This window comes from Phycomyces blakesleeanus, assembly GCF_001638985.1.
Source record: "Phycomyces blakesleeanus NRRL 1555(-) unplaced genomic scaffold PHYBLscaffold_16, whole genome shotgun sequence".
Lineage (NCBI taxonomy): Eukaryota > Fungi > Mucoromycota > Mucoromycetes > Mucorales > Phycomycetaceae > Phycomyces > Phycomyces blakesleeanus.
In genome coordinates, this window is record NW_017265149.1 from 1192554 (window position 1) to 1206273 (window position 13720).

Consider the following 13720-nt stretch of genomic DNA (forward strand, 5'->3'; position numbering starts at 1 on the left):
GCTACAAAGTTTTATTATATTTGATCGATAATTTTCATTTCTTTAGGTAAAAACCAAAAACCAAGATTCAGTCAATAATTCTCTAGAACAGAAGAAGAATAAGAATAAATATTATATGTATCCAAGTGTGTAGTTGATTTCGTCATCAATGTGGCTTGAACTCAATACTGTTCCACTTTAACATTACCTTTTTTCTGTCTTTTGCCTTGTAAGATCTATTCATACATTTATTCACCTATTGTTTCAATTTTACATTTGCTTAAATATATATTTTTCTATATACTGGTTTAACAATTATATCCAATAGACAAATATTATTTTCTCAAAAGATAAAATAAAAAAATAAAAAATAGAAGGATTAATATGTATCACAAAACATAATACCCTTCTTTTCTCTTTATTTTACCGCAGAAACTCCAGTTAAACTCAGTTACTAAACTTGTGCTAGGCTTAAAACAGATCCATAGATACTTTGTTATGCTCGGCTTTAAAGAAGTATATATATATATATATTAAGCCTATCATTTACGAGTTAAATAATTACTTTTACATAAATAAAAGTCTATGGCTTTTATTTATTTATGTTATAAGCTATTGGGCATCTTTTGTCAAAAGAAGAAAAGATAAAACTTTAATATTTAAGGGGGAAGAAGGGGGAGAGTGGAAGAGAGAGGGAGACATAGACATAGACAGAGAGGGAGAGAAGGAGGGAGAGGGAGAAAGGGAGGGATAGAGAGAGAAGGAGGGAGAGATGGAGAGGGAGGAGAAAGAGGAGAAAGAGGGGGGGCAAAACCAGCCTATTTTTACACCTTGTTTACCTGTGTGAATGGAATCACTGTTAAGATTATACAGCATTATTTTCTCTTACCCATTCATTTAGTTTTATAGAAAAACCAAAGAGGTGTATTGAGAAAAGCAAAAATTGTGTATAGATTATTGATTTATTAGTGCTTACAATTATCCTTGTATATTCGTATGTATGTATGTATGTATGTATGTATGTATGTATATATGTATATATGTATATATGTATGAATGTATGTATGTATGGAATATATTTACAAACACTTGTTATTAAGGTAGATGCGCATTGAGAGGGTTGTTTCGTTGTGTAGTACGGATCTGTAGGAGAGAAAAAGAAACAAATAGGGGTTTTAGGGGGTGGTTGGAGGGGGTTAAGATCTCTTGAAAATCAACTCTTGTTTTCACCCTTTTCTATCTTTTATATATATATGCTAATTTCTCTTTTTGATCTTTAAAATACACCAGTACATAAATAAATAATATCTATTTGAGAATTGCTTATATAAACTATACATCATTATTGTCTATGATTTTACTATTCAATTATCCTAATATATATTGTATTTTGTGTTTACCAGCTAAAGATAAACGTACCGTATTATTAATCTCTCTCTTTTGACGGTCTTTCCAAAGCTGTCCAACCTTGGCAATTGATGCCCAGTTCCCATGACATCTCGTGAAATCAATTCCATTAGCTTTGAGCATGCTTGCATGTCTAGCACAAATCATCTTCTTGTCTCTTTTCGGAATCGATCCCCATTTAGGACGTGGCCCAAGAGCCTGTACAGACGGAAGTGCCGCAAGCTGATCGCAAATAAGCAGCGTACAAGTGTGAAGCTTTGATTTCTCGACCTTGGTTACTTCAATACCGAGGTCCTGACTGATCATTTTGTGGATATGTCTCATGGTTATATCCTTGATATTAGAGACTGGTCTTCGTATAGGATCGATGGAGGGTATCTATTGTATTTAATGAGATATAATAAAATGAATAAATTGAATTGTATTATATTATATTATATTATATTATATTAGCTGTGTCTATAAGCTATATGTATATCTATTGTTATGGTTATTGTCATTTCATTTTACTACTACAATTAATATTCTTATTGACACACACAAAATCATTTACAGATGCTTCGTCTTCTTGCTCTGTGGATTCTCTTTTGTTCAGATCATTCTTGATATCGGCTATTTCCATAAGAATTTGTTCTTGTCCTTTAAGCACCGCAATAAGGGTTTCATGCATGTTTTGGATCAATTGAATGACTGCACTGTCTGTACTATTCATAATGATATTTTTAAAAGAAAGAATAAGGAAAGAAGAAAGTAAAAGAAGAAGATGAAGAAGAAGAAGCTTTATAGTTCTTGTGTCAAATATACTGGCTCTTGCCAGTATTCTTTTTTGAGTTGGTGATATTGTAATGCCAGCCTAATATACGTATACATATAAGATATTTATTTATTTATTTTTATTTTTGTTTTTGTTTTCAAAGGAGTAATTTTTGTTTTCTTTTTTCTATTCTACTCTTTACACCGCATAATAACTTTATATTTTCTGCTCTTTATTTGTATTTTGTATTTTGTACTTGTACTTATATTAAAGAAAAAGAAAATATGGCTAAAATTGACAAACCTCCTCGTCACAGATGCAGCGTTTGTAATGGTCCTCGCACTAGCACTGTGAAGCCTAGATAATTTAAAGTCGCATGTTTAACGAAATTATTGGATATAATTTGACAAATTTGAAGCTTCTCGTATTTCTGAATCTACCAAGAAATCTTCGCCGAGGACTTCTTGTCCTAACTTGATCTGACCTACTCCACAGATAAAGTCTGTGATAGTTAAAAGCAATAGTAATAATAGCATTTTGGTCTATTTTACCTACTAAAAACAAGGTATTCTAGGTGTATGCTTTATACCAAAACATTTCACAATCATAGAATATAATAACAACGTTCAACTGGTTATCTGGAATCATAATTGTATTTCTTTCTTAGATTTGATAACCTAGAGAAAACAAAGAGCTGGATAACATTTTCCTTTATTGAAATCATATACACCAATATCTACTATCATTTATCATATTTAAAGTACTCTTGTTGTACATCACAGCATCTTAACTGTATTATGTATAATTCAGAGCTTGGCTTGTCCTTTTGTTTAATTTGGGTTTGAGAGACTATAAAACATCCCTCGGTTAAGCTTAAATATAAACTTTGAACAGATGTGTATTTTTTCTAAAAAAAAAGATAATCCCCCTTTTTATTATATTACATTACCCTCCTTTCTTTTTACGACCTTTAACAAGAAATAATGTCGTAGAGGACAAGACATCTTTGAATTACACATATATGATATTATTAAGTCAAGAGTATCATATATTGGTCTTTGTCTGTCTGTTTTTTTTATATAGAAAATCAATCAATTTCTTATTATGACCACGGCTTCTTTGTCCTTTGTTTTGACAGTAAATGAGTTATCAAACAATAAATTTAATATTTCATTATAACATATATACATATATAAATCCACTATCAAAAACGTTCCAACCTGAGTCATAAAAAACAGAAGAAAAATCAAAGCATATCTTCAGCATCCAATTTCTGCACCACGAATAATAACCAAAACCTTCAAACTCCAAATCCAAGATTATGCGCATGTTCATTATTAGCAATATCAATATCTGATATGTCCTCCCTTGGCATAAATTTCAAAGCCTAGCACCGATGTTTCATATCACCTGTCAGCCTTTAGGCAATAACAACACCTTTTATTCCACACTCTCGATGAATGGCAACCTTCAAAGCACAAACGTTGTTGGTGTTGGCCCTCTCGTTATTCATATGTCTCTCGAGAGCTCACTAGATGCTCTCAATGGGGTTGACATCCGGGTTCTGAGCTGGCCAGTAGTCAACGCCTCTGGAACTCATGGGCTATCCTCTCATCACTTCGAATAAGAGCCAACATGACAGCTACACCATTGTCTTTTTGGAACGAAAAGTCCCCTTTTGTTCCCGTAAAGAAATTGGAACCATGGGAGGATAGTTATGGAGCCAAAACAAATCATTCACGTATTGGGTCTTGGTTTACGTTGTCATCTAAGAATTCCAAAGGTTCCTAAAGCCACCCGGTACAGAAAACAGTTCCAAATCATCACACTAACCTTCCCTCTCCACTTGGTTCCCTCGATGATATTTTTTTACTATATATCTCGTCAACTCTTCTTGTAGCTCGAGCTCTTTCATCAATACCATTGACTGTTAATCTTGATTCATCGGACCAATTGACTAGAGCATAAGCCCAATCCGACCCGTCTTCTATTCTTGTGTTTTCGAAGGTTGGCTTATGGGCTATTTCCTTGACTCAGGTAATCCAGTTTCCTTTATTCTCTTAATGCTGCATTTGACTATACCCAGATTCGTGTGAGTAGCAACTGCAATCTTGTTTGCGCCTTAATTTACAAAAATGAATACACATGATGCATCCGTATTTGTGAGACTTGGCTCTCGTATATAAAACAGAAAAAAGTTGATGAAATTGTGCCTTGCGTGTTGGCTTCAATTAATATAATGGGAAGAAAGCAACGTTTTTATTTTTATTTTATCGATTTATTTTGGCTGTTTTTGGGTGCAAGCTTGTATATTTTTCAGCGTGAGTGTATTTTATTTTATTTTATTTTTTATTTTATTTTTTATTTTTTAATTTTAATTTTAATTTTAATTTTTTATTTTTAATTTATAAAAAAAAATTGAAAAAACATAAAAAAACACAAACAAAAAATTGAAAAAACAAAAAAAAAATCAAAATCTATATAAAATGATTTAAGAAAATCAATTTATATAGATTTTGATTGGTTCATTTTCATTTATTTTATTGAATTTATTTACCATTGGTGGCCAGCCAATGATGAAAGTGGGATCTCCCTGTTGGACGAGAAAATTTTCAAAAAACTCGCAGTGGGCAACAGATAGGTTATCAGCATTCTACACCTGCATAGACATCGCGTGGTTTATATAGTTTGGTTTATAGGTCTTCAACTGTGAAAGTCTTTCGACCGGTTTACTAAGGCCACATCTATGAGCAGACTACGTAGATAACCGCCACAATAAAGATCTGAAAAATTTGCAAACTTTTGGCCCCTTTTTATAGACAAAATGGTTCAATTCTTGTACGACCTTTTGCAATTGAAAGAAAGTCACGGAATGTGAAAATTAAAATGATTGGTGTTTGAAAAATGAGTCAATGACTTTTAAATCATTTTGATTGGCTTTTAAAATTGTGACGCCATATGAAAAAAAGAGTCCTTGGGGGTAAAATAAAAAAGTCACATCAGAGAGAAAACCGAGGCGGCTAAAAAGAAAAGTCACCGCAAAAATGGCTCATAGTGTTAGGAAGGATATTGGATACGTGACTTATTATTTCTAGGTGACGTCTATTGTTCTATAAGGTTCTATGAGAAAGAAAATATTCAGTGTGTGAGTAATTTGGTGATTGCGTAGTATCTAAAGCGTACCGGGCCGTTTGCTGCCCAAAGTAAAAGAACTTCTTTAAACGATTATTTTTAAAAAAAGAGAATATAAATCCAAGTATTTATGTATTTTTAAACGGCTCCTATTAAAAATCCATTTAAAGGAGTTACACTACAAGAGGTGTGCACGGCCGTTTTGGCCGTTTTTGGCTTTTTTAAGAACTGAAAATCTCAAACATTATTTTTTAATATTTTTTGTTAAATCGCAAAACTCGAATGCGTCTAAAAGTCCTTTATTGACCTATACTTCTTATTTGGTGTTAAATAGATACCCTTCAATAAGTATGTTGCGGTAGTCGGCTTTAATAAAGATTACTAGCCTACGAATAGTAAGAGTCTAGTTTTATGTGTTTGTGTGTGTGTTTGTCTTTACTATGAATTTAGCAGAGTAAATTACTATGAGGTTAATTTTAATCGGACACGATGCTTTTTTTGGTATTTTGCTTTTGTGGGATCTACATAATATGTGTACAATTTCACCAAAAAAAAATGCGGATTTATGGGCTCTTTTTTACCGCTGATTCAACTGGTGGGCTTACAGTAAAATTCAGGAATCATTCAACCATAAATTAATGCTTAAATACCGTCTAAAGAAAAAGGAAGTTTGCAAAGGTATCCTACTAAACTTGCTTTTTTTTCTTCTTTGTTTCAGTAGGCTTTTTATTGAGAATTGTTGTATTGATCTAATATCCTTTTATTTATGATTCATTTCATATTTTATTTTTACTGAATTGATTATTATTTGTGTATGTTTGCTTTGTATTTTCATTGTAAAAGAACTCTGTTCTTTAAGTAGTTCTCCCGAACCAGGAAACCCAGCTCTGTCCGCACCATATCTCCAATAAATTCGTGTATTTTAAATATTTTTTTGGCAGTTTTGAGATTCGCCTTTAGGCGAACTTCCTTGTCGTTCATGTTGAGAGACGGCAAAGTGAGTTCAATATAACTGTTGTTGGAATATAACGATATTTTACACAGATAAGCCGGAAAGCAATTTTGATCCACAGAGGCTTCGAAAATACATTCACCTGTATATTAAATTTAAATAGATATTCATAATTTCAGAACCATGCGATCAATATCTAGTATGAGAAACAAAATTACCTTTGACTTGGAAGTACATAATTCCACGTTCATTCAGAGAAAGAAGATCAGCATCTGTCAAGGTGCATGCATTACAACTGTAGCCAATGCTGCCATCATCTTCATAGAGGGTGACTGAAAACACATAGTTGTCGTTATAAAACCTGACGATAGACTTGTCAGTCAGGCCGTGATTAGTGGAAACGTTAATCATTGATAAAGAGTACTTTTTATTTTTAATATATAATACAAATATAAGAATTTGATCGTATTTATATAGATTTATTGATTTATTTTATAAATGTTATTTTATTCTATAATCCTAATGGCCGTTAATAAAAATACACCTGTTGTTAAAAAAAACCAGCAAAGCAAAATATACTCATATTTGCTCTTCCGCAGATTATCCCAATCTAGTCATAACAATTAAGACAAGTATATGAGCTATTGTCTCAAAAGGTTCAATGAACCCAAGGTCTTTATATGCATGATTTACAGAAAATCACTGAATACAACATTCTTTTGCTTTTGTTTTTTATATTGACCATTATGATTATTATGATTATTATTATTTAAAAGAAAACAAATTAGTAAAGCTTTTCTATCGTTCTATTGTACGTATGCTCAATACATCTTACTGGATAAGAAAGTACAATCGTCTCAGAGCCATTGTTCATTAAAGAAATATGACATTTTGAATACTGTTACAACATAGCAAAGGTATTAAAGAAAGAGAGCCTTGTCATTCTACAAAGCAGGTTTTATTTTCTTTCTTTCTTTCTTTCTATTGTTTGCATTATTCTATTTACTCTTTAGACTGAGACTCTCTTATGAATTAATTGATTATTTCTGAATTATTTATTATTATAGCAAGAGCTTGTATATAGTAAAATATACAAATATGATGCGTTTTTATATAGCAAGTGTTATACCAGACCTATATAATGAAGTTTAATATAATACATTGTCAAATTAAAAGGAAGACATAATTATTTTCAATTTTTTCTTCTTTTGAGCCAATATGATTATATTCTCAAAATACTTTTAAGTATAAGTTAGATACAGTATGTGCGAGTCAGAAATAGAGTCTACGTATTAGAAAGTAAAACATCTGTGTCATATTTGACCAATGATAGTTACAAATGAAGACAAAAAAGATTTTCTAGAGCTATTATTAAATAGGCGGTAAATTCAATCAAAGGACTTGAAAGAAAAAGAAAAATAAGATAGGCTTAAATGGGTGGTTGAAAGGGCTGGAAATATATAAGCCTCTCAAGAGTCAAAATCGCTAGGAGAGAAATTATGAGCTGCAGGTACCATCAAATACTCTAAAAAAACAAACTATTTGTTGTAGTATGGTTAAGTATATGTATTTGCTTATTTGTTTGTTCTCATCTAGATGATATTAACACTCGTTTACCATTAAATTCTTTCTGTCTCTCTTTCCTTAGTGATAGACTTTGGAATGACTTACTTACGCTACGACTACCACTTTATTAATAAAGCATCTTGCGAATAACACATCAAAAAAAAACATATAGAGGGGAGTTAGATATTTTTCCTATGGTGTATAATCAAATACACTTGTTGGACTGGTACACCCATATTGTTATTATAGGAGTGGGTGGGAATTGAAAGACAGGGTTCTCATCATTTTGTTATAAACATGATCACAAGGAGTTATTGTATTATAAGAAAAAAATGTGGGATATAATTTCAGGCCCAATATCAAGGCAGGCTACTCTGTTAACCAAGTTAAATTGTGGTCAAGAATAACTATCGAAGACCGTTTTTCACTACTAAATGATATACATGTGATATACACACCACAATTTAGTGAAGAGCAGACTCCATAACCAAACACTGATTTCTTCTTGCTAATGAACCTGGCAAGTTAACAATCTTCGGAACTGTTACACACCAAGAATACGTACACCGCATACTTAAACAGCATAAACCAACCATTGCACAACAGGGATTTGAATTACAGGGAGTTTAATAGTAACAGGTATAAGCAATATCATTTTTTCTCTTTAATAAATAACACTCTCACAGTATCTACTTCTCCCAATACTGAGATACTAACCCTAGATTAATCACGAGTACCTCAGTGCTGACTACCTGATAAATATGCCCATTAAAATCGGTGAAGCTAAAAACGTATAATATCCTGAACACAAAAACACTTCCAAACATAGATATTATATGATTGTTCCAACAATGTGCTCTAAAGAATGCAAAATTATTATGAGAGAGACTGTAATATTGGCTGGTATTATTACAATAGGTGGCAATCCAAAAAGCCAAAAAAAAGAGCTATTGATTATATATGAGGTTGTGGCTAATGTCTTGTATGCTAAAAATATGTCTCCTGAACTTCTAGCTCATACAATATAACTATTATATGATCTGCGATGCTAGTGGTAGAGCTGTAGGTCTTGATTTATTCGAAAAAGGAGATTCTTCGGGAACATGTGGCCTAAAAGAAATTACACTGGAAACATGTATGTAGAGCATGCGTTTTGGATACTCGATTCGAATTCCTCTTGAGAACCCAAGTTGCGAAAGAGCAAAACTATAGTGAAATAGAGATAGAGAGAGATTCAGTATATGCTGGTATAACTTGTTACTTCAGACATAGTTATTTACAAATAAGTACATATAAAGAAAAAAGAAAAAAGAAAATATTATAAAATTTATTAGTTTTCAAAGATTACAAGATTAAACCTTAATACCTATTATCTATTTTAACTTTTGTAATGTTTCTTCGATGTCTGTGGAGAAAGAGCCGAATTTGTAGTACCTTTTCGAAAAGAATACAATTGTTCGTGGTTCTTGGGCCAAATTCAATTATACAAGGGTATTTCCTGTGTTCAAGATAATTAAAGAGGTCTTTCATCCAGTGGTAGATGAAACACTTTGTATGATTTAAAAGTAACTAGCACAAACTGGGAGGCAGCAATTTGTATGACATATTTCTCACCTATGGACTTGGAGTGTCCCCCGTATCTTCATAGGTAAATTGAAGAAACTTTTGGAAGTCTAGCCAACCTACTTCAAATTTACCTTCAATAACGACAATGCTGTGATGAAAGGGACGTTTTTCTCGCTCTGAATCTGCGCACAATTACTTTAAGATATCCTACGACGTACATATGTAATTAAAGTTAAATGTGTCTTCCGGTAATTCTAATACCAAAAACAGTTCTTCCTCCGCCAAACAGAACATATTTTATGTTTTTACCCTTAAAGGACCTTTGATGGATGAGAACGTTTGAATAAAAGAAAGAATAGTATTTCATTCATATGCAAGTTTTGCTTGCTTGCTTGATTAATTAATTAGTTATATATATATATATATATATGTAAGTATGTTAATGCTAACTAACTTTGCCTTTTTTTTTAATAATAATAGTAGTAGAAATTTTGACAGCTTTATATGTATACAATGGAAATTAACCAATCTTTGAATATCTTGCCGCTAAAGAGGTCTATTTTGTGACTATTTTTGATAGCCAATAGACACTTGATGAGAGAAAGGGGGAGGCTGATTATGATTTATTGATTATTAAAATGCGCTTTGGCTAGGAAAAGATTGTTGTGATTAATATTAGTTACAGTTGGGCTTTTATGACTTTAGGAGAAGCCTATTAGTTTTATCATTGGCATAGACATAGCTGTAGCCATAGCCATAGCTGTAGCCATAGCCATAATATATGTTATGCGCTTAAAATAGTTAGCTTTATTATTTGCGTTAATTTTATTGGGACTCAAGGTTAGTATTAAGATTACCATTATGAGTGTCCACATTTTAAATTTATGTACATCGTTCCACCATATGATAAATATATTTATATATATTTATACTTTCTCAGCCTTTATGACTGTTTTTTTTTACAATCGGATGAGCAACACTTTTTATATTTCTTCTTGCTCATCCTTGCCAAGTAATTCTTTGTAGTATTGCTTTTGTCAGGACAATCGTAAGCCAATAAGCTAATATTCGATGACATTTATCATACAATTTCTTTGTTTTTAAGCCTGGGATCATACCAATACATATATCACAGAACTTTTAAATGCCAATAAAATATATAATTTGGGTTCATTTTTATTTGTCTAACAAACCATATGGTTTAATTCTCTCTCTCTATCCCTGTAAGCCATTGTTTTATTCTCTTTTTTTTTGACAGTATATAATAAGGATAGCTACAAGTTTATACGTACATATAAATAAATAGAATAAATCATATTTTCTTTTAGATTTTTGTACGACAATCTCGGGATTCTTTCTAAAAAGTAGAAATGTGTATATATATAAAAGGTCTAACTAGGCACATTTCACAACACCTCTCTTCTTTCTTAAGCTCTAAATTATCGAGTCTGCATATGCTAATAATGGCAGAAGAAAATAAACTGTTTGATGTTATCGTAGGCATAGGTAATGTTCTAGTCCCTACATCTCCTACTCCTTCTCTTTATTTGTTTCTTTCGTTGTTTCTTAATAAGAGAGGGCGTGAAATGATGTATATCAAAATTAACCTGCAATCTTTCTATTAGACTTTGGAACGACTTTTTCTGGCTTTTCATGTGAGGTTATTCCAGAGAAGAAAGAGCCTCCTAAACCAGAGACGTAAGACTATTGCAAAGCTTTATACTTGTCATATATCAAGTAATAATTTTAACAGCGCATGTTTTTGTTGTGCTGCCCTCTTAGAGCAAATACTACTAAAGCTAAAAAAAAAGGAAATTATGCACCTGAATTGCTATTAAAAAAAACCTCTTCTGCAATGTATTTTAAAAAAGATGAAAAGAAGATTTTTGAGTTTGGAGACAAAGCAGAGAAGGCAAATGAGGATTACAAATACCCTGAAACTAAGACTGAACCTAAGACTGAACCTAAGACTGAAATCACGACTGGCACTGAAGCTCACACTAACAGTAACGTTGAACCTGACGTCGCCAATAATACTGAGGATAAGACTGAAAGTAACCCTGGGGATTTGGTGAGAAGAACAAAGTTGCTCTTAGACAGAACTATCAAAAACCACCCAGACCTACCAGCAAGACTTACTCTAGTACATGGTAATACACACACACACATATATATATATCAATATTTACTTAAAGATAAATAAATGCACAGTCGTTAACAGTCTTCTCCAGCCGTCTCTCGCTATCTGAAAAAAATTCGTAGAAATATCCATATAGAAATAGAGACGAAATATGGCCATGATCCAAAACTTTTAAAGTACAAATATTATATAACAGTTCCAGCCTCGTGGTCGAAGCAATCCAGGAATATTATGAGAGATGCCGCTATATCGTCTAAACTTGTTGAAAAACATAATGTTGATACACAACTAGAAATTATTGATGAACCTGTGGCCGCTGCTGTGTATGCCGAGTCTAAAAATACTGACATCAAATTCAAAAAAGGCGACCGTTACATGATTTGTGATGCTGGTGGTGAAACTGTAAATCTTGCTGTTTTCGAAAAAGACACCATCGAAGGACAAAAGAGCTTAAAGGAGATTACCTTTGGGGCTGTTACTCCTAGTGTATCAAGCTTATTGGATGCTCTATTTGAAGAACTATTGGAGAAAAGGCTTCCAGAATGGTCAGAAAAAGGTACCTCCCAACCTGAAGATACTCAGGCATCTACGGAAGTAGATGGTCAGAAAATTAAAAAATATAAACCAAGAGACCATGTTTTAAATATATACCATATGACTTTAAAGGTAAAGTATATATATTTCATACTATGCTTTTTAAATAACCAAAAGATTTAATAAAGATAATAACATATTTTATTTTTTATTTTTAAAAAAAAAACTCTTTATAGGAAAACATTGGACAAGATTCGATCGACATAATAGAGAATTCATTGGAAAAAATAAATGAGATAATTAAAGCAACGCATAAAGATATCGAAAATAATCCGAAAATATTTACACCAGAAGAGATTCGAACAGAAATGTTTTATCCAGTGGTAGAAATCATACTCAAGACTATCAAAAAACAAATCGAAATACAAAAGGGAATTCAAAGGACCGAACAAGACAACCAGCCTGATGAACGAAAGTTGAAAGCTATCTTTATTACCGGTGGACTTGGCCAGTCAAAATATCTTCAGGACAAAATCAAGGAAAAGTTCGGGGAAGAGGTTGAAGATAATAATATCATAGGAGTTGAAGAAGGGATTATGGCTGTGATGAAAGGAGCAGTCTTAATTCATTCAAACCCCATTGAAATTAGTCAGAAAATTCATCGCCGTACATATGGAATCAGGTTGCGTCCCCCCCAAAAAAAACCCCCCGGCAGTAACGGGAAGACCGACAGAAGCAATTCACTCATAGAATCTGAAAAAAACGTTGAAGAAAACGACTATGAAAACGATAAAAAGGAAAAGGAAAAAAACAGGTTTCATGTGTACATTCGCAAAAATGATCCAGTTATCGATAATACATGGATCACAAAAAAGATGTATTGGAAAGCGGAAACTCTTAAGGTTATATGTAAGTCTTAATTCGATACTTTGTGCTTGCTTACTTATCAGAAATAATCAATAGCTCTATGTGCATATAATGGTGATGGTGAACCTCCTACACATCCCAAGGAAGAAGATATTGACACAGTGATTACGTTGGATACCGGGTTTTCAATTAACAAGAAAGACAACAGTTCTTCTCTTGAGATATTGATCCTAAAAATGAGCTTTGATATAGACATTATTGATATCAAAGGCAGTATTTCAAACTTGGAGTTCAAATATCCTAGAGTGGAGGATTTAACTGGAGAAAAGAATACTTTGCCTTTTATCGAGATTAATCCAGCGCCCTTTTCGAAATTTCAAAAGATCTTTCCTTTTCTTAGAAGGACTTCAAAGGCTTAATATTATTCACCTATTGTAACTCTTTTCGTTATTTAGAGGTAACTTACTATTAAACATCAAATCTTGTAATGGCATTAATAATATTCTTGTTGGTCTTAAGCTTAAGAATCTATAGGCCTTTTTAAGCACAAGTTTTGCATACATAATAACAATAACAATAACAATACTGTAAATACCTCTAATACCCTTGGATAAATTTGAATCTTATTTCCGGCAATTGATTTGACATAACATTATATAAGAAAATACTTGTTTCCTCGTCACCAAACCTCCATATTCTCACACATTTTCTCCCCCAAATATGTATATATTGTTTTAGTACTTAGGCTTGCATTGGATAGGAAGAGTTATTACCACAGTGTTTGCGTTTAGAATGCGTCAAAATTTACCGTAACTAAATATAC

At 32.3% G+C, this 13720-nt stretch overlaps 4 protein-coding genes across 4 annotated transcripts; 1 reads left to right on the forward strand and 3 right to left on the reverse strand.

The window, feature by feature from the left end:
* Positions 1 to 42: 42 nt before the first annotated feature.
* PHYBLDRAFT_170797 (hypothetical protein) lies at positions 43 to 3159 on the reverse strand (the record flags this gene model as incomplete). Its single annotated transcript, XM_018436430.1, has 8 exons — positions 43 to 82; positions 188 to 215; positions 407 to 485; positions 1399 to 1764; positions 1940 to 2090; positions 2444 to 2497; positions 2549 to 2642; positions 3090 to 3159. The coding sequence occupies 8 exons, from the start codon at positions 3157 to 3159 to the stop codon at positions 43 to 45; spliced, it is 882 nt and encodes a 293-aa protein (XP_018289471.1).
* Positions 3160 to 3720: 561 nt separating this feature from the next.
* Positions 3721 to 5896, reverse strand: PHYBLDRAFT_70781 (hypothetical protein; the record flags this gene model as incomplete). Its single annotated transcript, XM_018442335.1, has 5 exons — positions 3721 to 3815; positions 4014 to 4167; positions 4698 to 4793; positions 4874 to 4923; positions 5878 to 5896. 5 exons carry the CDS (start codon positions 5894 to 5896, stop codon positions 3721 to 3723), a joined length of 414 nt encoding a protein of 137 aa, XP_018289472.1.
* Positions 5897 to 6103: 207 nt separating this feature from the next.
* Positions 6104 to 7098, reverse strand: PHYBLDRAFT_170798 (hypothetical protein; the record flags this gene model as incomplete). The annotated part of the gene is made up of 3 exons (XM_018436431.1): positions 6104 to 6366; positions 6443 to 6647; positions 7060 to 7098. The coding sequence occupies 3 exons, from the start codon at positions 7096 to 7098 to the stop codon at positions 6104 to 6106; spliced, it is 507 nt and encodes a 168-aa protein (XP_018289473.1).
* A 3689-nt stretch (positions 7099 to 10787) lies between these two features.
* On the forward strand, positions 10788 to 13551 carry PHYBLDRAFT_182265 (hypothetical protein). The gene is made up of 6 exons (XM_018438596.1): positions 10788 to 10862; positions 10982 to 11054; positions 11139 to 11506; positions 11588 to 12090; positions 12267 to 12939; positions 12994 to 13551. Exons 1-6 carry the CDS (start codon positions 10811 to 10813, stop codon positions 13314 to 13316), a joined length of 1992 nt encoding a protein of 663 aa, XP_018289474.1. The 5' UTR covers positions 10788 to 10810; the 3' UTR covers positions 13317 to 13551.
* Positions 13552 to 13720: the final 169 nt, after the last annotated feature.

Excerpts from the sequence above, each read along its gene's own strand:
- PHYBLDRAFT_182265 (XM_018438596.1), top strand. The coding sequence starts at position 10,811 with ATGCTAATAATGGCAGAAGAAAATAAACTGTTTGATGTTATCGTAGGC. Across the intron at positions 11,055-11,138 it reads GAGCCTCCTAAACCAGAGAC|AGCAAATACTACTAAAGCTA; the intron begins GTAAGACTATTG and ends CTGCCCTCTTAG. Across the intron at positions 11,507-11,587 it reads AAGACTTACTCTAGTACATG|CCGTCTCTCGCTATCTGAAA; the intron begins GTAATACACACA and ends AGTCTTCTCCAG.